Source organism: Neodiprion virginianus, chromosome 6, assembly GCF_021901495.1.
Source record: "Neodiprion virginianus isolate iyNeoVirg1 chromosome 6, iyNeoVirg1.1, whole genome shotgun sequence".
In the NCBI taxonomy this organism is placed as follows: domain Eukaryota; kingdom Metazoa; phylum Arthropoda; class Insecta; order Hymenoptera; family Diprionidae; genus Neodiprion; species Neodiprion virginianus.
Window position 1 is genome coordinate 27,494,399 of NC_060882.1, and position 23,795 is coordinate 27,518,193.

At 37.1% G+C, this 23,795-nt stretch overlaps 3 protein-coding genes across 8 annotated transcripts; 2 read left to right on the plus strand and 1 right to left on the minus strand.

Moving 5' to 3' along the window:
- The first annotated feature begins 498 nt into the window (after positions 1-498).
- On the plus strand, positions 499-13,057 carry LOC124307909 (uncharacterized). Of its 2 annotated transcripts, XM_046770089.1 has the most exons (8): positions 499-656; positions 4,528-4,664; positions 5,027-5,183; positions 5,321-5,409; positions 9,613-9,765; positions 10,409-10,663; positions 12,166-12,261; positions 12,935-13,057. In XM_046770089.1, the coding sequence occupies exons 2-7, from the start codon at positions 4,565-4,567 to the stop codon at positions 12,243-12,245; spliced, it is 834 nt and encodes a 277-aa protein (XP_046626045.1). In that variant the 5' UTR covers positions 499-656; positions 4,528-4,564; the 3' UTR covers positions 12,246-12,261; positions 12,935-13,057. The 2 variants fall into 2 exon arrangements, with proteins under 2 accessions (XP_046626045.1, XP_046626046.1); XM_046770090.1 differs by lacking the exon at positions 12,166-12,261.
- Positions 13,058-15,367: 2,310 nt separating this feature from the next.
- LOC124307902 (serine/threonine-protein phosphatase PP1-beta catalytic subunit) lies at positions 15,368-20,099 on the minus strand. Of its 5 annotated transcripts, none has more exons than XM_046770078.1 (7): positions 19,826-20,099; positions 19,286-19,357; positions 17,199-17,686; positions 16,982-17,080; positions 16,528-16,767; positions 16,285-16,434; positions 15,368-16,011 (listed from the first exon to the last, which is right to left on the minus strand). In XM_046770078.1, the coding sequence occupies exons 1-6, from the start codon at positions 19,875-19,877 to the stop codon at positions 16,330-16,332; spliced, it is 1,056 nt and encodes a 351-aa protein (XP_046626034.1). In that variant the 5' UTR covers positions 19,878-20,099; the 3' UTR covers positions 15,368-16,011; positions 16,285-16,329. The 5 variants fall into 5 exon arrangements, with proteins under 5 accessions (XP_046626034.1, XP_046626032.1, XP_046626033.1 ...); XM_046770076.1 differs by having other exon boundaries at positions 15,368-16,211; positions 19,826-20,098; XM_046770077.1 differs by having other exon boundaries at positions 15,368-15,508; positions 19,826-20,097.
- A 243-nt stretch (positions 20,100-20,342) lies between these two features.
- Positions 20,343-23,517, plus strand: LOC124307904 (protein farnesyltransferase/geranylgeranyltransferase type-1 subunit alpha). Its single transcript, XM_046770082.1, has 5 exons — positions 20,343-20,861; positions 21,105-21,459; positions 21,563-21,763; positions 21,936-22,122; positions 22,244-23,517. Exons 1-5 carry the CDS (start codon positions 20,723-20,725, stop codon positions 22,367-22,369), a joined length of 1,008 nt encoding a protein of 335 aa, XP_046626038.1. The 5' UTR covers positions 20,343-20,722; the 3' UTR covers positions 22,370-23,517.
- The last annotated feature ends 278 nt before the right edge of the window (positions 23,518-23,795 follow it).

Consider the following 23,795-nt stretch of genomic DNA (forward strand, 5'->3'; position numbering starts at 1 on the left):
TCCCACACGGCGATCCAAACTTTGCCTTAAATGTTTTTTGTTAACCATGATCCGCACATCGTGCTGTGTAAACAACAATAATAATAACAACCGCCGATATAAATAAAACATTAAGAAATGTAGTCGAGTAAATTAATTTCACGCGAACTTCCTCCGCCGAATTACATCGGTAGATTTATTTCGAAAGCTCGAGAGAAAGAGAGAATAAGATCAATTGTCTCAGCAGAGACGGAGAAGGGATCGAATGACCTTCATCCTTAATCTTCCAAGTGCTATTATTGTTACACAGAGATTCTCGGGGATCGGATTGTGACCGTGAAAAATGCGGGGGCTGTCGAAAGCTCGTTGAAAGTGTGCGAAAAAGCCGAAAATAATGACGTAGATGCGGCCACAGTGCCGAAGGATTACTAGTGCAGGGTAATAATACGTCGGGCATGAGCGAGTGATAATACGGAATCCATTCACAGCGAAAGATTCGGATGTTTTGACCAATCGGCGGGTGTTAGTGGGGGTTGCCATAAATGTCTCGCAGGAATTTTCAAATTTTCCCGCGGCGCGGCAGCACCGAGCGCTGCCTATACTAGTCGAGCTTTTTTCGACGCGGACGCGCAGTGTAAGGTCCAACCCCCGAACCAAACGGTCATCCGAATCTATAGGTAAAAGAATAATCGATCGATCGCTCATCGATCATTCTTCAACTGCAACGATTATAATAATATAATACATAACAAGTTTTTTTTGTTTTTTCTGCCGAGGAATTTGAAAAACTAAAAACTCGTTTACGTATTTCGCAGTATATTTGTTGTAACGTAGACATTTTTTTAACCGAAATTTTCAAAAGGAAACCAGAGACATACTTCATACTTCCATCGCTAACTGTGAGTGCACGGACTGATTACCCAGAGAAATTTCGGTCCAACAAGAAAAGCAAAAATTGAAACATTGATTCACCACGTTCGTTACTTTGTTCGAAACTTTTTCAACATTTTTAACGCAACGTGGTGCTGAAATTTCGGATTTTTTTTTTTTTATTTTTTTTTGGTTTTTTTTCTCTCTCGTTTCAATATTTCCATCCCACGTTTGTTTTATTATATTTTATACAGCTGTGTGGCATATATTATGTACATAGAGTGTGAATATCTGCAAAATATTTTCGCTGGATGTGATTACCAGGACTTCGTTGTAACAGTATGAAAACTGCACCAAATTGTAACTAATAACAAGTACAATATTTTGAATTGCGATACATTAAGGACTAACCATTTTTTTCACCCTCCAAGCCTCTGCACGTTTCGAACTAAGTTTTTGCTTTTATTTTACTTATATTCATGCTCTATTTAGTATAAACATTTACCTTGAGTTCTGTTTGACGATATTTGCATTGTGTCTGTGTGTGTGTGTGTGTTTTTACAATTTTTTTATTCTTGTATTACATATAAGTACGTATACCGTTAAGTCGTGCCGCGTAAAATACTGTAAATTTCGATCCAGAGGTAGCGAGAATACGGAATAGGAAAAAGGAAAAAAAATGATATCCGAGAAGACGCGGATGAAAATGTATAAATAAGTTTGTTTTCACAAGTCAAGTCAAGTCCTACACTTACACCAACTCGCATTCGTCTCGTGATACAATCAAGACGCGGAACAGGAAAAGAAGAAAAAAAAAAAAAAAGTACGAAGAGAAAAAATGAATGAGAAAATAGAGAAGTTGAAACGTAGAGGAAAAAATTAACAAAAAGAAAGAAGTTTCGAAAAAAAAAGAGTTAAAAAACCAAAGCGTTTCGTACGTGAGAAATTTTCGCGAGAAATGTTCGTGAATAATTGTGTAAATTTCGGGAATCGCGGCGTAAGATAAAACAATACGTTAGAAGGTTTGTCATAATCAATGCCCATTTGTTTAGAGGTTATATAATACATCCGCGTATTTATATTTAAAGCTCGCGTAAAAATAGAGCGCCGAGATTGCTGGCTTACTTTGCCGGACCGAGGCGGACCGACACTACTGTCAGCACCGGTGGTCAGCCTCGTGAAAGTAGTACGAACTTATTTGTATCGGACCGAACGAAATAAACGCGTCCTTGTTTTATCACCAGGGGTACGTAATGCGATTTTCGCAACATTATTTCACCCCGATAAATGATCCAATTGATCGATTGCTCAGTGAGCTGATAGCCGGCGGAATAAGCTTTCAAGCAAAAAAGTAGATTTTGTCTCCCCCCCAACTGGTAACCCATATATCATAATCCAAGGTCTGGGAATGAACGATCATACATCGCTTCTGCGATTTTCTAATCGAGGAATGAGTGAACATTCCGCAGTTAATTTCTATTTCAAAATTTTTTATTCTTTATAAATTTACTACGAATATGTTCGTCACTGCCTTACATGGAATCGATTACGCGAGCCGAAGTAGTCGAGCCAAATCTGAGGCCACGTGGACCTCGGGCTCACGGCTGCCAAGTATTCGATAACGAATAACAAAGTGTGAGAAACCTGTCGTGACCGTTGTGAAAGAAATTTTTTTAACGTAATGGGGGGTCGAGGAGTATGAGAAAGAGGTGGGGGCAGGGGGGAAGGTGACTATAAAACCAATCCACCCATATTACTCCCCGTGACCGAGATGTATTTCAGTTTTTGGACCTATGCCCCAGATCGTTTCGGTTGACTAGGCCACGCCTATATTTAGAGCACCGTCAATTTACACCCGCGCTCCTGATCTCACCGTGAAGCATTAGCGCTCCAACGTTTTCGAACATTACGCTCGGCGCTACACCGAGAGCGAGTTTTTTGTGAAACTCACCGCTTAGCGCCGGCGGATAGGCAACCCGAGCTACGTTTTGTACGGCTAAGCGTCAAAGCTGCAAGCTTTTGTTACCTACTTCACGGCGCTGGATCGCAAGTTTGACGGAAAACTCGCGATGTATGCGTGACCGGATTTTGAGGGGGAGTTTGTGGGAAATAGAGAGAGACAAGAATCGAGACCGGATACGGAAGTGAAATGCTGGAAAAAGCGGAACGCGTGGGTCTGCGGAGCGTTATTGGGTCATTATCAGGGAAAGAATGGAGCCGGAGTCGGTCTATCGTTGCGGAAATCGGTCAAAGTCAACGGCGCAAGGGACGTCGGGATTGGATGTCCACCTGTTTCGAACTAAAAATGGCCGCGCCCCGGCCAACCTAAAATTAGACACCCGCGAATCTGGGCCTCTTGCGTCACGCGGCGAATGTTGTTGGCTTAAATATTCACCCCGAATTTATATTTCCCGCCTCGACGTTGAGCGGGGAATTATCATCCGGGAACCGGGATTATTACACGGAGAGCCCCGGAAGTACCACCGAAGGTTCTTGCGATACGTCGACTCGCTTCTTTTTCGAGCTTTTTACGAAACGCGACTGCTTTTCCGCGTCTCGCGTTATTCGGGCGCCGATGTGTCGCCTCGCGGGGGTTTTGCAAACACGTGAAAATTGAACGGCAATGATCGAGACGGCGGAGAGGATGGCGCTAAAATTAGAGGCTATCCGTTGCGTCAACAAAAATAAAAGGCGACTCTGCTCGTCTACGTCGAGGAGCTGGATTGGCCAGGAAATCGGAGGCATGGCCAATCCGAAAAGCGGTTTTATTCGAGTCGGCTCTAGAACTGTTTAAAATCACATTGTACAGTTATATGTATATCGCGAATATTTCTTACAGTGTATTTTTAGAATTACTCGCTCGCTCGCTCGCTTGCTCGCTTTCTCTCTCCTGATCTGGGTAAAACGAGATACTCGCGTGCGCACTTCTATCGGCGCGTATTACACGCCGATCAGCGCACGCGCCTGCGCTTTATCCCAAGTACTGGAATCCCGTGTCCCCGTGTTACGCGACTGGAATTATTTTCGTTTGTTTCCTTTTTACATTCTCCTTTGATAAGGTCGAATCAAGGCCGACTCGGGGTCGAGTTTATATTCGCCGTACGAGCAAAGGGAGGGATGGGATATTTTTGAGAACGGATTTTTTCCACCTTTTTCTATCATTTTCGTTTTTGTGTTTACATACAGTTTTCTCGCTTGGCAAATATAACCGAGTACGTAACTTCACGTTTTCTAAAAATACGCAAACGCGAGGCAATTGTAACCGAAGCAAGGTTAAGGAAATATATAAACCCTACCTCTGGAATATGAATGTAAACGGCAGCGTTTATGCAATCCTAAACACGAACACGTAATAGTAACAGGAGTTTGAAAAGCGGAAACGTTTGACGCACACGATCGTTAAGAATATTTAAAAATCCGTAACAGGGAATAAATAAATAAAAAATCAGAATATCCTGACGGGGTCTTGAATTTTTGCCAATTTTCACATTTCGTACCACATTTACGATCTGCATTTGCATACGTACTACACATGTTTTTAAATTCTATCCAGGAGGCTACGATTATACTTCTTATTTTCAAGAACTAATGCGATCGGTTAAAACTCGCAAGACTTTTCATTTCCCCGAAAGAAAATGATCGATTAATCAATCGGTGGACATGTTTTTTTGATTGCAGCGAACGAGTGTGGTTAGCAGATCAGTAGAGCGGCAAAATGGACGCGCGATTCAAAAGCAACCTCGATATGATTGGCCGTAATGAGCCGATCACAAAGAAAGCCAAGTTCTGGCAAAGCTACGTACGCGCGCTTAAAGGTATTTCAATCAATCCGGCAGGTTATGTTACCCAAGGCGAGGAAACCCTCGTGAAAATCCGAGCAAAAAAGTATCTTACAAAAATTTCGAACGACGAATAGTTTCCGAGTTACGATAAATTCCGCGTCGACCGATCGGCGCAACCGCAGCGTCACTCGTCGCGCATGCGCAGCGGCGCTGAGTTTCGCGCGCATCTCTGCGTTGATTGGTCAATTTTCAAACCCGAATAACTCTGCGAGTATTCGTCCGTCGAAGTTGGCGCGAGGAAACTTTGGTCTTGGAATTTCACGGGGAATCTAATTCGAGCCTCGACGACACCGAATCGTCGAAAAATCTCCAAATTTCTTTCTCTCCGATGACAGGAACCGACGACATGAGGGCTCCCGAACACACCCACAGGCCCCGTGGTATTTACCGCTCCGATTTCCCTGAGCTGCATTCCACCTCGTGGCCTTGGGGCAAGTCCATCTACGACGACCCCATCCACGCCGGCGAGCGCATCAACGTGCCTGGTTACAGGTTGGTTTTTCCCCTCTCATTGTTGTCGTCCGATTCCGCGTCTTCTTTGCCCGCAGTTATCAGCGCGCGTTACAAGGGACGCCATTTAACAAATTCGAATAATCACTGGAGCGCGATTTTTATTTTTTTTGTCACAGGTACCTTCCCGTTCACCGTGAGATTTACGGCTACTCACCCAGGCAGCTGTACCCCCACCAGTACAAGCCAGTTGAGCGCTATACTCCCGGTACGTACTAAACAGCTATAGAGAAAGAAAAAGATACGAACAAAAAATCCCGTACAGATAGTAACGAATGAAAGAAAGAAGGGAAAGAAAAGAAAGCGGAAAGTATTCTCCCCCACCCCCTCTCCCAGCGAGAGAGAGAATGAAAAACAAATTTTGATATCGAGAAACAAAAAAACCAAATAAACAAAAATAATTAATAATATAACAATAATAATAATAACAAGAACAACATCACACGAAACGATCCCTTCGTACGTGCCGTCAAGAAAATAAATCTTCCCACATTTATAACAAACACACACACGCAATAATACAATATTAATAATGCACTCGATCGCGTCCCCGCATCAATCGATTTAATATACTTAATACTTATGCATATATACCATATTCACACGTATGTGTGTATATAATAATACGGGGAAAGCTGTGGTGATGAGCCTTCGTTTTCAAGATCTATTGTCAAACGGGCGTTATTCATCTCTGAATCTTATTGCGAATACTGTGACGATAATGACGATGTTAATGATGATGATGATAATGATGATAATGATAATGATATAATACGGTATGTGTAAGAATATTTTCGATAATACAAATGCAAAGTCAGAAGGAAAATAACGCAACCGTAGAAAAGATCTTGCTAACAACCTCCAAGCCTGCACTCGAAAACCAATACAAATGAATGAAACTAAAAAAAAGTGAAGAAAATTAGATAAAAGAAAATTGTCATCGATAACAACGACGAACGAGTATAATTAATATATATATACGGTATACATTAATTATATACCTGTACCATGTTACATCTAGTCGTACAAATTTGTTATTAATAGTAAAGGTAACAATGTATTATCTGTATAATAATACATGCACACCTATATATTATTAATCAAAACCATCATATCATATAATAAAACTAATATTACTCTCTTTGTATCCAAGTTGTTATATACATATACCATATTTAAATACACGTATATACGAGTTTTAAGTATAATCCATGCGTCAAAAAACCGTAATTTATCTTCTCAATTAGTCTAGAAACAAAAAGAGCAAATAACACAAAATACCATAAAAATACAACTGTCAACATTATTTGCCGCAAACGTTATTCAAAAGCATTATGCAGATCCGCGAAAAATTCACACGATTCGTATGTTTGCCGAAAATTTTCGCGACGTCTTTGGGCAATTATCATATTCTTGGATTATTTTCTTAAAACGATATCTAATAATCAAGTCCTTAAACACGTCTCAGCATGAAACACGATCCTGATTAAAAATTTCGTCTGTGTCGTGCTCGTCCCGAATCACCCGTTGTAAGTAAAGTGTCTTCATCGTTTTTTAGAAAGAGAAAATGAACAAAATTTTATACATATACATACATATTTTTTTTCCACCCAAAAAAGATGGTTTTTCACTTTGCATGCTTCTGGTTCTGATTTTTGCAGGAGCATTTCCGAGCATATGGGTAGTTTTGAGTCGTATGCTAGACTTGAGCGACCTAAAGCGTAAACAGATCGCCCGAAAGTGGGAAATTAAACAAAGAAATCAAATGAACACTACAGTGAGACATAATATTTATAGAAAGTCACGTTTCACCAGTTTCTAGACATCCCTCTAATAAGTTTTAATGCCCAGCTACGAGATTCCGAAGGTTCTTACAGCCTAGCCGGCTAGTTATAGGATATTGAAGAGAGTCTTTCGAGTACTTCGAAATCACCCGGATGACCGAAATGAAAAACGATCAGATTCGCTGCTCGACTCGAACTTGCGTCGTATTTTTTTTTTTTTTATGGAAAAATTTTCGCAAGTTTCACGGAGCAATTAAGGGGATTTTCTTACAGCTCAAAATCACATCTCTGTTTCCTTTATAGGTACCCGTGATGTTTTCATTTAATTGTGCAATATTTACCGATCGTCATGTTAACTGTGCGTAATGGAATATCATCTGTTTTTTTTTTTTGTTGTTCCTACACAACAACTAAACGTCTATAATACGTACAACGAAAGAAAAAGGTATTCCAAGGATTTGGATTGAAGATGATACAGTCTCAAGCCACAGGATATATTAAATGCAAAGTAAATTCTGACTAAGGTCAATCAAAGAAGATGATAGAAAAAAAAAAAAGAAGAAATTATATATACACCATTCAAAATGACCGCCAGACTTGAAAAAGCTAGAAATTTTAATGAAAAGCTTCGTTTTCTAATTCCGTCTTTCGATTTTTACTTTATTTCTCAGACAGAAATCTTTCGCACTTGATAATTATGGTCGAATAATTTATGTCTGAAGGATAAGGACAAATATCGAAAAAACAAACACTTAATATACGCTCTCTAATAATATATATATATGTAATATGCACGGAAACAGAATTGTTACTAACAAACAAAAATAAACAAAAACACCAACAACAGCAACAAAATTTACTATAAACGGTAAAATTAATTTCAATTAATTCAACCACGATCCAAAAATTTCTGTCTTTTTCAGGATATGGCATGTTTTCTTTAATACCTCCCAAATATAAGCTTAAGCTGTCTCCACGACCACCAAATATGTAATTTTTGTTTCTAACAACAACCTGCGGTAAACCGGTAATATAATGACACAATGAATTTTTTTACTTTTCTTTTGGCCCAACAATTTTTACTTCTGCAGCATTTGTACACAAACTTGGCTCAATTTTTTCTCTCACAATATTATACAGAAAATATGAAACAAAAATGATATTTGGAATACGAATACGCAGAAAAAAAACAACACAATGATAATAATTCTGCAAGTATCTTGGGAGCGCATAATTGATTCAGAGATTTTTTTTCCATTTTTGAGATAAAAAAAAAAAAAAAAAACAAGAAATATTTTTTGTTTCTTCATCCCGAGTCCACGGGAAGATATGAAGATTTTTTGACAAGGACATTCTCGAAGGTTAGTATAATACGCTTATAATTTTTATGAAAATGCATTCACACCCGCTTTCTAGAAGCTGACAAATTTTCATTACATATTATAACAAATTTTGCAACTGCGTAGAGGTTTGAAAATTTATTTTGCACTACTTCTCATCTTAAAACACAATGTATATTCACATATTATTTACTTATGCCTCATACATAAAACGGCATAGCAACGCCTTTTCTCCCTGACTATTTTTTCATGAGATGAAAGAAATTATCTTTTGGAAAAATCGCATTTTTTCCCACGCTTAGCAAATTCATACGTTCCGTAATTAAATGCATGTGGAATGTTGCATGGTGTGGTAGAAAAAAAAAAAAAAATGTCTAAACAAAAGTCCAATTCAAACGCAACGCAATTACTAAAACACTAAAAGAGCGGATTTATTTTGGAAACTGTGAATGAATAAGAGAATTTTTTTGTTTAGAAAAAAAAAAAGTTACATCAAATGTTCATCAGGGTTGTGTGTAAACGTCGCCAAATCATTGTTGGAAAAAACGAGTTGTTTTCTTTTCTTCAAAACTAAAAACAGTTAAAAAACATAAAAAAAAAAAAAAAAAATACCACCGTGTGCACCAAAATAAGAAATCATTTCGTTTTCGAACACGTAGTTATGTATAATACGTATAATATTTTAACTGTGTTGAAATGTGATTTTCTGTTATCCTGTATAGAAACATATGTGTAATAATTATATGATGCCATTTGTGTAATTCAGAATACACACCATAATAAGGATCACCACGTTGATAAAACACGAATATATGTAATATCGAATGTCTCACGTAAAAATAGAATCAAAGAAGAGCAGGTAAAAGAAATAGAATAATAAAAAAAAAAAAAGAAACGATTTCTTCGTGAAAATTAAACGCATCATCAAAAATAATGAAAAATTCTCTCGGACGCAGCGCGTGCTGAGATTAAAAATTTGAAGCGAAAAATTCAAGAATAACTTTGAAATAAGAAACCAGTACGTTTCTTGACTACATTTTATAAATTTCTTTATTTTTTCCTTTTCTTATGCTCGTAAGGCAGAGCTGCGTCTCAGGGGATTGTATATATAAAAGAAAAAACCTTGTGCAAATAAATAAATACATACATAATTAACGACGATAATAAGTACAATAAACGAGAGAAAAAGATCTGTCGAAAAAATAACTCCCATATTCGTAACTCGTCAATTTTATAATAAACTGTGTATCTTACCGTTTTTTTTTCTCTTCTTCTCTTGCAAACCAGCGAAAGATTTCGATGCTGACAAGGCTTGGAACGCCCACCTCGACCGTCTTGCCGATATCGATAGAATGTACCCGAGCCCGACACCGCTGCTTCATCGACACAGAAACCGACCCGGATCTCCCATCACGACGAAGCCACTATTCGACATTCACGGTAATTTCAACGATTCTTATTATTGATTTGAATTTCAAGTTAATTTTGAACACTTATGCTAATGAGAAGTCATCCATTATACGACCGAAAGATGCAGAGTTTTATATTTATTTTAAGCTTTGCAATTTGATAAACGATGCATAATTGTTTAACTGAATTCACTTTACTCAAAACATTTTTCTACACTTTTTATATAACAGTTTAAAAACCGTTATAAACGACGATTTTTGCAAAAATTTTTCACAAAATTTATTCTCATACATCAACACGTAGTTCAAATTGAGTAATATTAAGAAAAACGTACCGAATTTCAACGGGTTTAAACACGTATTCAATTTATAACTAAAGAAATTTATTTCGGACTGAAATAATTTCAATCTTTGCTAGAACTACGTAACAGAATAGAACGTGTCCAAACTTGTACGAAAAGTATTTTTAATGCGTTTGAAATTTTAAGGCTTGAAACGAAGATGAAATCATCATCATCTTTTCTACCCTTACAGTCGATTATTCGCGACTATGGCCAATTACCACCAAACAGCGATTACTCAGAAAGTAAACCAAAAAAAAAAGAAATAAATCAATCGATAAATCAAACAACACCGCAGTCCCTTGAAAACGACCCCTCTTTTCGCCGTCACAGGTCACCTGCTCGATGATTTGGCGAACATCCCATCGTTCCCGACTCTCTTGCGCAAGAAGCCGATCTGGGATCTGCTTTCGCCATCGCCGGCGGTGCCGATCAGCGCTTTCGCAAGAGACCCGTGGTGGTACCCGAGCTACGCGCCCTACATCCCCAACTACGCGCAATACAGGACTCCGTTCTATCTGAGAGACAGCTACCTGAGCCCAGTGAAGCGTCGCTACCTTTGGAGCCGACACCCCCTCAGGCCTCTGGGTAAGACGCGATTCCCCCTCATCCCACCCTTAAGAACTCACTCGCCGCGTCACTGAAACACGGGCTGCAACGAATGAGCCACAATTTTGCCCATTCGGTTCTTATACTGCTGTTTTCTTTGTTTAACCGTTAGGAGGAGTCATTGGTAGTTTTTTAGATTCAGAATTCCGATCAGGTATTGATGTCGCTTCGTACCGCCATCTTGAATGTACGAGGGAATTTGTTTTTGACAAATAACTCGCCCATTTTCAATCTTTGACTAAAGATTATCTTTTAAACTAAAACTCTAGGGAATATAATCCTTTGATCGATATTTTCTGATGTAAGTCGTAAAGTCAAGAGGGCGGTTGAAACTCCTGCAGAATGTGGTCGAAAGTCTGGATGTAAACTACAAATAAACCTCCCCCCCTCAAAGCCCGATGATCTTACAAAGAAAATTATGGTATCGAATAATTCCAACCTTAAGTTTATACTTCAACCGGGCTAGTCGGGTAGTTCGAAATCTTGAAAATTTTCAGCCAAAACATTCGTTTCCACTCGAATCGACACACTTCGACGACTGGTAACAACTTCAATTGTTATATGTAAGATGCGAAATTGTTTTCGACGCGACCGTCACTTGTTTTTAGTTTTCCGTGGCGCGTGAAGGTGGCGACTGATTCGAATAGACGAACCGCACACACGTTACTCTTATGTTAAACCTGTTAAACATTCGGCCTATCACCCCGAACCGAGCGGCACTCGCGCTATGCGAAATCTCCGAGCACACTGAGAGGTTGAGCTCTGGGTTTTAGGCCGGTGTTGATACCGGACGTAAACATTGTGCCGAGTCTTTCATCGGTCACCGACTCTCGTATTAATATGAATTTATCGCTGGAAAACAGATTTTGCGGTTTATATACCGCTGCCGCGCTGTTCTAATCGTTCTTTTTTCGAAACACATTGCAGACATTCGCTACATGCACACACATATATACATATATGTAATGATTTTTGTTTTTGCTTTCGGTTTTTTAATCAGAAACGTTCAACGAATTTCTTTGCAGATTTGTCGGAGGACCTTTGTCTATTGCCGATTTGAATTTTTGATACTTCTCTTTTTGAGAAAGAGAAATAAGTGAGCAATGACGATATTTGTGCACGCGAAACCTCACGTATATTTACATATATATATACATACGTATATAATCGTTATTTCTGCACTACTTATACAGGTGTAGAGAGATAAATTATCTTTTTGTTTTTTAGAATAGAAATTTTTGGTAGTTTAGTCTAACTATGGACGACAACGTAGTTATTAACGTATACGTGTATACGACATAGGAAAAGCATGCAAGTGGAAATTGAGATTCTTGCATAAACACGCACAATCATTGATTTTCCTCGACGTAAAATTATTCCACACATTACAATAAACGACTTAAAATACCCAATATAATATACATACTTGAATACAAAGTAATAGCCTGCATTGAAATGTGCGTATATATATTATATTACAGGTAATTTCTCGAATTGTACCTATTATTCAAAGCCAAGTCCACGAGTATGCTTTACGGAGCCATGGTACAACCATTGGTAATCAGATGCAACGTGAGGTCAGAGTAATATTCTTACGAAGGAACGTTTGTCAATAATCACTTAATAGACGAATGGAAAAAAATTAAATAAACATTCGTGATGTCATGAGTGAACCCCCTCCTCCCCCCCCCCCCCGCAAACATTTTTTCTCCTATATTTTTCGAGCACAATTTTCTTTACACGTACACGAGATACAGTGAGATTTTATCAACATTTCACGCGACTAACGTGTAATCGAACCTTTTTATATTTACAATCGTACGTCATGTTACAAGAAAGCAAAAAAATTCAATTTTTACACGTGCACGTATGGTTTTTGAAAATTTCCAACATTTTTGTACTTTCTTCTTTTTCATACAATCCATTTTTCAACTCGTTCTCTGTATAACGTGATGGTTGTGTGCAGCTTTCATACTTTACAACTAGGCGAATGAATTTGAAGTAAACAAAAAAAAAAAAAACGATATGAATAATCCGAATAATCTATGATTAATAAACGCGCTCGAAACCTGGAATGCTACAGTTATCACTTCCTGAATGATATTAATATTATTAGCCAAATTATCCAAAGCCCCGTGATGAAAAAATAATAAACACAATCGAATTACTTTCTTTCTTTTCTTTTATTTTTTTTTTTTGTCAACGTTATTGTGTAATTAAAAAAATTAACTCCAGATTTCACGTTTTCAGCTGCCGCCTTCTAAGGGACTTCACTTCGCCGCCCAAGAAGTAACGAGCGAAATTGACGAAAAAAAGAATAATTTCGAATTGAAAGTGGATAAAACAAAAATAAATAAAAACGAAAAAAAAAAATAAAACAAAACACAAAAAAAAAATATTTAAATTATTCACGTTATCATCGCCCGCACAAAATTTGATCTTCAGAAGTCTGACTCACCCCCCGGAATTTTATTTATTATAACATTTTTTCGGTTATTATTTACTGCCTGCAGAGTATTCTTAAAAGGCTTACTACTACTACTACTACTACTACTACTACCGATACTACTACTACTACTACTACTACTACTACTATTATTATTATTTCAACGATATTATATCAATAAATAAACATACTTACTAAAAGTCAAAAATGTTTCCTTTCACTTTCGTCAATCCATGATATATGTACATAATGTGATTTTTTGTAGAAAATTTGTTCATTCAAACAAGACAGAAAGTATAACTTGCAAAGTTATACGAATGGAAAATTTCAACTTGGCGGTAAGTCGCGGAGAGAAAATTAATTAAGAAGATGAAGTAGCAAGAGAAAAAAGAAACTTTGATATCTGATAAGAATATAACATTATGAAACAATACGCATGATGTTTATTTTTCTTTTGAAATTTTTTACATCGTATTTAGATGTCGTAATTTCCATGTTGCAATTTACCAAAAACCGCTAGGGCATGTAGATACATATTTCAGAAAACTTGTATTCATCTTTCATTATTATCTTCGTTTTAGTTTTATACTTTACTTATTTTTATTTTTATTTATTTTTTTTCTACATTTTAAGTGCAAGGCATAATTTTTCAAACGTTAAATTGCAACAGAAAAATCATTTACAAATAATATATAACATGTATTTCTTAATATAATTATAATGTATGTTTAATAGGTATATCGTACCTTAAGGGAAAAAAACATTTCAACCGTTCATTTAAGGGGTTGTGTGCTGAAAAGAAAAAGGCAAGAGAATTGAAAAAATAAAGTAATTAATCAATTCAAATCAGAATAGAGAATAATAATAACCGATATTCCCACATGGGAGATTTTAGTGAAAATAAATAGATATATATGATTCTTCGTTATTAACGCTCAATAATTCGTGCGTTAATTTTATAACCTTTATCTTAAGTTTTATTCTGCTCCAATAAACGCAGATACGTAGGATATAGTGCGACGAAGTATATTTCGGGTATTTATCTTAACTTTGTACAATAGAGCAATGGGAAAAATTCCCTCAACATTTATCATGTGACATAGTTATTCCATTGGTTTCAAGATAGCTTTCAACGGAACATACCGATTAATTTACATAGCTTGTTTCATCTTTTACTTTATTCATTTTGTCTCTTACTAATGATTTAAATCCCCTTAAAATACACGTCGAATAAAGGCGTATTTAGTTGTAGAAGCATCATCTTAGAGTCATTAAAATACTGGGGCTTTTTTTCATTTTTATAAATTTGTTGTTTTTTTTCCGTTCTTTTTCTTGTATTTGTTTCTCATTTGTGGTCTTAAATGCATACATGTATATACATATATATATATATATATACACACATGTATATTTATGATATATATTTATGTTATATTAATAATAATAATAACGTATGTGTGTAACTGAAAACTATTCATATTCAAAAGAATTTTTTTCTTTTTCCCTATTACAGTATCGTAATACATATTACCCGACTATTTTTATGTAAGCATTGTGTCCTCTATGTTATACGCGGTTCAATTCGACAGCTATTACACTGAATATTCTTTTTTCTGCCTCAGTCCGTAAATTGTAGGATACAATGCTACGTTCGAAAATAAATAAGCGATTAAGAAAAGATGATTTCCGACGGTAATAATAATTAAAATAATAATAACAATAATAATAATAACGATAACATTATTAATAACAATGATGACGATGACAATGATGATAATAATAACAATAATTTACACGAAGGTATAGTTGTATGTATGGCGTTCCTTGTGTATGCTGAATGTTTATCAATAATTAAGTTAGGACGAGGCAAAAAAAAGAAAATATATATATATAAACCTGCCTGTCGAAATTGAACGAACAAATAGTAATAATAAATAATTAGGAGTAAATAAATGAGAATAAAAATGCTGCTAAACGCAAAAATGAGTGAAATAGAAAAGGATCGATCATCATGTAAGAGAAAATGAATAACTGTTACTGAGAATGGTAGCAAGGAGTATATGAAGTACATATGCTATTTTTTAGTGCTTATGTTGACGCAACTCGCTTATTTTGTTCACCCTATAAACAAATTGGTTAGTCGATAAAGTGACTTTTTCTAACTAGAGGAACAAAAAAAAAAAAAATGTATATATTGATCGATATTTTATACAAAGAAGCATCCTGCGATAATAGTGTAATTGAGATGTAATAAGGAAGATGTCGTTTCCCGTTTTAAGTATTCAAGTTTTCTGTTTATTTTTTTTTCATTTTATTTCGTTTCGTTTTGAATTATGAGTTTTTAGTTAGTGTACATACTGTAGTGACACGTTCCACAGCTGAAACATATAGAAAAATAAAATCAAGTCCAATATTCTACGGATTTCGGTCAACTTTTACTCACATTGTTGGTATGATTTAGGATTTAAGCAGGTTAAATGTCTCTGGCATCTTCAGGACTCAGTATGGCTGATTAATTTTGGATTTAAAAGAGGTAATGTTATTTTATAAACTAAAGCAAAGCGAGATCAATGCACGGAAAAGTTAACTGAAAACGTCCGACGTCGTCGTTCAATGTAAGTTAAAGCTCCTCCCATCTATTTATATACTTTTCTTGAAATCGTTCACCGCAGTGATTCATGATTCGTGATTATCGTCTATAACTGCCACTGATTCAATTATTAACAATAATTTAATAAATATAATCTGATTTGTTTAATTATAATTGTAGAGACTAGGTTACTTCCTTCAATATGTGTCACTGAACCCTTGCCTCCTTTCCGGCGTTATATATTTTCAGTAAAACGCGTTATTCATTGAAAGGCGATGAAAATTCTACCAGCTGAAAAATAGCTAAAGATCAAAAGAGAACTTATGGCAGGTCTCCCAGTGGAGTTTAACTTTTCTTCGTTTTCTTTTAAATTTTTTTGCAAATCGAGTCTAAGACGTTTAGGAGGCCTGTTGCAGTGTTCTATATTCACAGGGATCGATTTTATCATGTGACGTAAGTATTCACAGTATTTGCATCGTAAATCATTCAGTCTGAATAGATAAAAAATTAGATATTTATTAATATACTTGTTTGTTTTTTTCTCTCTCTCTATAATCATCTTACCTAGAACGAAAGTGTTTGCTGCTACGCGGGATCAGCGAAAGGTGGTCATTTCTTTTTTGTTGGATTCCTCTGCGGCGTAGATGGCCTGCCACCTTGCGCAGTCATTCCACTGTACTGGTATTTTGCTTTTTTTTCAGAAGGCTTCAGGATCTGTAATGATTTTAAATCGAACAATGTAGAAAAGGGGCATCAAAGTAATCGGTCATCTTCGCTGGTGAATAAGAAACGAAAAGTGAAGATTACCTGAAAACTGCACATCAGAGTTTCGTCGACGCTCATCATTCCGCCGGCGTTGTCGAATTCCCCGCAGTAATTCGGAGCTGAGAAAAGTGTGACGAGCTGCCTTTTAGCAAAAAATTCGTAACCATCTTCGACGACCTGGTGAGCTCTGCATATGAGATCCATATCGTGTCGACTTAGGAATTTGGAAACTACGTCAGGTCCGAATGTGAAAGATACGCCTCTGTCATTCTCGCCCCATCCCTGCGGGAGAGAAAAACAGCCTCACATTACATCGCATTGTAAAATCTTGCTGGACGCAGCTCAGAATCAACATTGTAGGCGTGTTTAGACAGTCGTGTGCTGTGCACCGTTGCTTCGAACCATCTGATAAGTTATTACACAATGATATAAATAGAGACAGGTAACACACTGTATCCTGCTACACCCGGCGTATTCTAATACATTTCATACACACCTGAACATCTTTGTCGGGGTCAGACCAAAGGAGATCGCATAAAAGTCCGGTATCTGGAACGTCGGTTGGACGCATGATTCTTCTGATTTGCTCCATTCCCTGTAAAACCAATGTTACTCGTTACGTTTAATCATTTGATGTACTTTTTATGTTTTTGCATCTAACTTTTGCTGAAAAGTGTTCAAACTTTTCTCAAAAATACGAATTAAATAATCACCTGGAGATCAGGACTGAGTCCGCCGTGGCAGCAGAATATCTTTTCATCGATAATAGCGGCGATGGGTAAGCAGTTGAAGCAGTCGGTAAAGGTTTTCCACAGTTTTATATTATATCTGCGTTTACATTCGTCGTAAAATCCGTATATCCTGTTTATGCTGGCGCATTCGTGGTTTCCTCTTAGCAAGAAGAAGTTTTCTGGGTATTTGATCTTGTAGGCGAGTAACAGGCATATCGTTTCCAGAGACTGTTTGCCTCTGTCGACGTAGTCACCTAGAAAGAGATAGTTTGCCTCTGGAGGAAATCCGCCGTACTCAAATAGCCGCAGCAGGTCTGTGTACTGGCCGTGAATATCGCCGCATATTTTAAGCGGTGCTTCGAGCTCCAGTAGTATCGGCTGCTGAAGGAATATCTCCCGCGATTTCAAACAGAGGCCTCTCACTTCGGCCTCTGTCATTACCACCGATTTCCCAGGTCGACATCCTCGCACTGTGTCCAAAATTTTCGAGTTTATAGTCAGCGGTATTCGCTAGTAGTCATAACATCAAGGCAGATTTATTTTTTCAACATCAGCTTTGCAAGTTTAACAATGAATGAATTATGATTTCACAGAACGTTGATGCTCTCTACTATGATATAAATTGTACGGCTTTAATAGTTTGTTGTGCCGAAAACTAACTTTTTACAAAATGCTACGCTAAAAGGGTTAATTTAATCAAATCTTTTTTTGGGATCTTTATTTTCTACGATGTATAACTACGTTACTATCTATCTATACAGTTTGGTAATTTACAACTATACAGTACCGTTGCGTTTATACTGGAACGACGATAGATAAAGGAAATCAAAAAGTAATTATGCAAAAGTGTGGTGACATTCTGCCAAGAGATGTTGCTAAAAGTATTTCAAGATCAGGGGGGAGTGCTGGAATACTACCCACCAGTTAAGTGACCAAATATTCTGTTACCTACGTAATAAAAAGAAAAGAAAATTCTCTGTGCTTTATTATACAAGCTAGAAATGACTGTCGGATATTCTGTTACAGTTAGTTACTTTTCGAAGAATAAGCAGCTAGTTGATCGCCGTCGTTAAAGAATATCTTCAAAACAAAATGAAGAAACAAAATTTAACGAAGCAAAGTTTAGATGGACTGTATTTACAGTGACGTAATCAAAATAAAGCAGATGTTCTCCAGCTTGGTAGTGTTAATTTGTTATTTATAGACGACTTTGAAGGCCTGTGCAGTGTAGTTGGATCACTTTTGCATGACGATGACTGTAACTATTACGAAATAAAATGTATAGATAGGTTGTCGTATCACCAATGACACTACATCCTGTACTTATTGGATAGAATAATGCGAACAGCGGATAAAAGTCTAGTCTTTTTGTTTTCTTGTCATGTTGCAATGAAAATTTACCGCACTTAGCAAGTTTTCTGTTATGCAGAGCTCGAGTTCTTACCTATTGTTTTTTTTTTCTTCTTTGTTAAATGTTAGAAGGACTACATCTGGTGGTAATTATCAATAGAAAGAAAACGTAACTAGCAATTTATGTATATAGAAAAGACATGCGCCTAGCACCAAAGATAAAAATGATAATTAACAGAGCGACGGCAAGATATTGAAAGAAATATACTGCTGAAGTTGACTAAAATGAATGTCGCAAGACAAGAACGTACAAACATAGTTCTAGATTTAGTTCCCCTTGGTGATGACGAATTTAATTTGAAGCCTAAGTCTAATCCGAGCAAAGCCACGTGGTGTTTGGAGTATAAAATCTATATTTAGCAAATCTTGCAAGGTAAACAATATTGCTGGAAGTGGCATGGAACTTTGTTCTCAAGACGAGCGTTTCACTGTGTAAGGTTTGTGTGAGCTCGACCGTGTGTATCGAAATACGAGATTGATACATGAAGAAAAGGGAGGATTGGTGCTGATGTTGCATTCAATAGTGTGAGAACGCAAACTGATAGATATATCGATAACAATTAATGTGGATGCACTTGGTAAATGGTAACGGTGAAATAAAAAAGAAAAAATTAACAATGAGAAAAAATTTTTTTTAATATATTAATAAATTGGCATACCGACAAAGTCTGAGGTAAAAATGTCTTTAAGTTTAGCCTTTTTCTGAACCTGTTCTTTCTGCGTTTGATATACTTTACCGCAAAAGATCATCCCCACAAATACGGTTAGCATGACAGAGAAAAAAAACAGAAAATTTTACGAAAACAAATAAAAAATCAATATACGATGTGTCCATACCGACAAACGGTGTCCGTTAAGACAACAATTAGTCGTTTATTTCCAATTTTTCTCTGTTATAGGAAACAGCTGACAAGTGTGGAGTGAGCCAACGACGTTTCTTTCATAATAATGTACGAATAGACTGAGAAATATTAGCGGTAATGTGGGAAGAAAAAGAGAAGAGATAAGAGAGTATAGGAAAGAAGTGATATTTTTCATTGCCAGTATAGAAAACACACTAGACAGCACATAATTGGTTTACGATTATAACGTGAAATATCATGGGAAATAAAGGCTCGGCGTATGTTAGTAGAGAGATGCGATAGACGGTATAACTTTGGCCATGACATCCGTATCGTTATATTATATTTTAGACGTACCTTCAAGCAATCTCTGTATCAGATTGTCGATATCCAAGTCCGCATCCGCCATTTTTTCTGCACTACTCTAGGTCCCAACTCCTAGGAAGTCGTTTGTCGGAACAAGTAGATCTATAGTTCCTTGTTTCCACTAGGCGCTTCGCCTGGAGGCTTGACCCTCGACCACACACTACAATCACAAGCACTCACCAGATGCCGCTAACTTCTTTTTCTTGACCTTGCGGTATACGCGCGTTCCGAAGTCTTCACTCGGCCTAATCCCGACGCAACGTGTGTTCCGAAACCGAGGTTATACTGACTGCCGATACTGGGTCCTGATTCTGACATTTTTCACTCGTGAAAACCACGGTCTGTATGTAAAACCGTGGTGAAAACTATTATAAGCGCCATCTACATGTGTATACACATTTTCAATGGCGCGTATGCTATCCAGTACTCCACTACGGAATATTTAAATTTATCACATCACACAGTTCCGTTTGCCAGATTCTACCTAACAGTCTCTAATTTTGCCTTATAATTCGTCTCTATAATTCTTCTGTATGATTATTTCATGGTCAATAGACCGATACGATAGTGTTCCGTAAGCCACGCGTAATTTCGGATCGCACCGCTTCAATTTTGTTTATTATGCCTCGATGGCTGGGAACGCATGACCACGGACATATACCTATATGTCGATGCGCATGACTTTTGATTTTGTTTATTAAACCTAAGTTGGTAGCACTGAAATTCGCGACCGCGGCTTTGCGGTTGTGAGATATGCGGTGAGATTATACAGTAGGACCCGAACGTGGAATACGGGTAGAAATCGGGTGGGATTAAGAAAAGAGGACGATAGCTAAAGTCGAGCGGGTTTCGTTAAAATTCTTATGACCACGTTTGCCGGGTGAAAATATGTCTGACTCTTCTGAAGAAGAAGAAATACCGAGCACCTGGGTCTTCTACAGGGACAGAAATGAATGGAAGGACGTTACGCCTGTTCCACAGGATGATGGACCTCACCCAATTGTCGCGATTGCCTATTCCGAAACATGTAAGATATTTAAATATTCAATTCGTTCAATTGTTTCGTCAATTATTTCTTGGTAGTTTATGCGTCAGATTCGAATCACGAAGCTTTTAGAATATAACCGATCAGGTGGGTCCACAATGTGGATGTAACCTATTATAATTTAGCTTATAAACAGTTGAGATCAACGCAAAATCGACGATGTGAATAATTGCAAATTTCGATTTGAATTGATAAAAACTATCAAGTTTCAAACCGTTTTCACAGTCAAAGATGCATACGATTACTTCAGAGCCATTCTGAAGTCTGGCGAAAAGTCTGAGCGAGCTCTGAACTTAACGGGGGACTGCATAATGCTGAATTCAGCAAATTACACGGTATGGCAGTACAGGAGAGAGATATTGAAAGCACTGGACAAGAACCTCTGGAACGAACTCAAGTATATAGAAACAATGATTAGAAGAACTCCAAAAAACTACCAAGTATGGCATCACCGGAGGGTAATCGTGGAATGGCTCCAAGATCCAAGCTTGGACTTAGCTCTGACTGAAAATGTACTGAAAAAGGATGCGAAGAATTATCATGCGTGGCAGCATCGCCAATGGATTATAAAAACTTTCAAGCAAGTATTTTTTACGAGATTATTTTTCTTAGCGTAAGTAGTATTCTGTTCAAGCACAAAAAATTGCTTACTAGAGTAATAAACGTGCATATTCAATTGCCAGTTTGTTTGACGGAGAGTTGGAATATGTTGAGCAACTGCTGGACGCCGACGTGAGAAATAATTCTGCTTGGAATCAACGCTACTTTGTCTTGAATAATACAACAAAGTTTGAGCCGCATGTTATTGAACGAGAAGTTGATTATACTTTCAAGAAAATCGAGCTAGTCAAGGGGAATGAAAGTGCATGGAATTATCTTAGAGGGTTCGTATCTGTAGCCAAAAAAATATAGTCACATTAATTTACATATTTCTGGTAATGAGGAAAGAAAAAAATTCACTTGTAATGTGACAGTTCATGCAAGTATTGATTGCGAACTACCAAGCGCAAAATAAAATTTTGACATTGCTTATTTTCTCGCCTTTTTTCTCATTAGCATCTTGCAGCACGATGGTGAAGGCGGACTCGGGCGAAATAAAAAAGTCCTCGAGAGTTGCGAAGCATTGTATGCAGGAGGCTCGCGGAGCATACATCTGCTAGCCTGCATGATAGACATTTGCCAGGAGAGACACGGCGCTGACATAGAACCAGAATCACCATTCACTATTGAACGTGCGCTTGCAGTAAGCAACAGCATTCTTCCTTCGCCTGACAAATATCTTTCACGAATAATCTAAATGAATAAAACTCGATCTCAGTATTCTAAATGCTTACTTGCACTTGACTTTTTCCCGTATCTTTTAGCTGTGCAAAGAACTGGCGGAGGAACACGACAAAATAAGAAGGAGATACTGGGAGTATATAAGTCAGCAACTGCAAAAACTGTCTAACAGCGCTTCGCAGGACGGGCAACGCGTCTTATGTACGTGAAACTCCTCACTTTTGAATCAGGGTACTGTGTATTCTAGTACTGATTCAAAACAAAGATTAATTAACACGGTGTCACATGAATTCGCACACTTGATATCACAGTACGACGGCGCTGCTGTGACGACGTAATTTTAGCTGAAATCAATTCGATACGCCATCTTATTGACAGTGAAATTTTAGCGCTCTGTACTTAACAAACAAGTTGATGTTGACCGCGAAATTTCGTACATTGTTCATTAGAATTTCTTGTCTGGTTTGACGGCAATTACGACGAGACAATGCAGCGCCGCTATTAATGACTGAGAAATCGTTCCGAGGCTTATTTAAATTTCCGACATCAATCGGCATTTTATGTATGTATATAAATAAACTAGATATTTAATGAAACAACTTACTTGTCAATCGAGGCTTATACGTCGTTTTCCTTCTTACCCAGCAGTTAATCAAAGTAAAACAATAAACTAGTCGTACTTTGACCGGATCAATGATCCATAGAAAATAGAGGGTCGGATGAAACGGTAATTACTTATTTATTTATAAAACAGTTACATATTCCCAGATATAATACAATTTTTAATAATAATTAACGTTGGCTAGGCTTGGGCTTGACTGTAGGTACTTCTTGGTTTAATAATACAACGCGTTTAATCTCGTGGAACGTGAACGAAACAAATATCAATACTTTCAACAAAATCCATTCAGCCGCTTCGGTCGGATTCGTGAGCATATTCTCGTACTTTAATTTTAATATTTAAAATAAATGTTTCTTTTAGTACGTTAACAACCTAGTAACGGTACTTAAAAACTTGAACCTAACAGCTAAACGCGGTTACACCGCGATATGGTATTTTTTTAGAGCATTTTAGGATACAGGGTACCTATAGGTCTGCATACAACTATATCGGTCGTTTCGCACTTAAGCTACAATTCCGTACGTTCAGGTAATTTGGCAAACCTTTCATGCAGCGGGTCTTATCCTGCTACGTCCACTGATAAATGGAGAGTTGAAGTTTTATCGGATTATATTACAAAAATTTGAATATTGATAATTTAAACCGGATGAAAGCGTTGGCTCGATCTTGACCTGGGTATACGTAGCCTAAACATTTAACAACCAACATCCAAACAATTATTTTACACACTCGTTCCGATTGGTGGCAAAAACACATATCTATTTGCAATGCTAGAATTTGCAAATTCTCTTCCGTATTCCACTCGTTCGAAGTTAATCAAATACGATTAAAACAGTAAAAGGAAAAAAAGGTCCAAATGTTTAATTAGCTGATGATTATACCAAGCAAATTGTATACGAATTCGTAAACCCTATGATTTTAAATGATTTCAGATTGAAGTACGTAAAAAAAAAATCGCGGAAAGGATAAATTTCACTTTGTTTCAATAAGTTCTGATCTGAAATTACCAAACA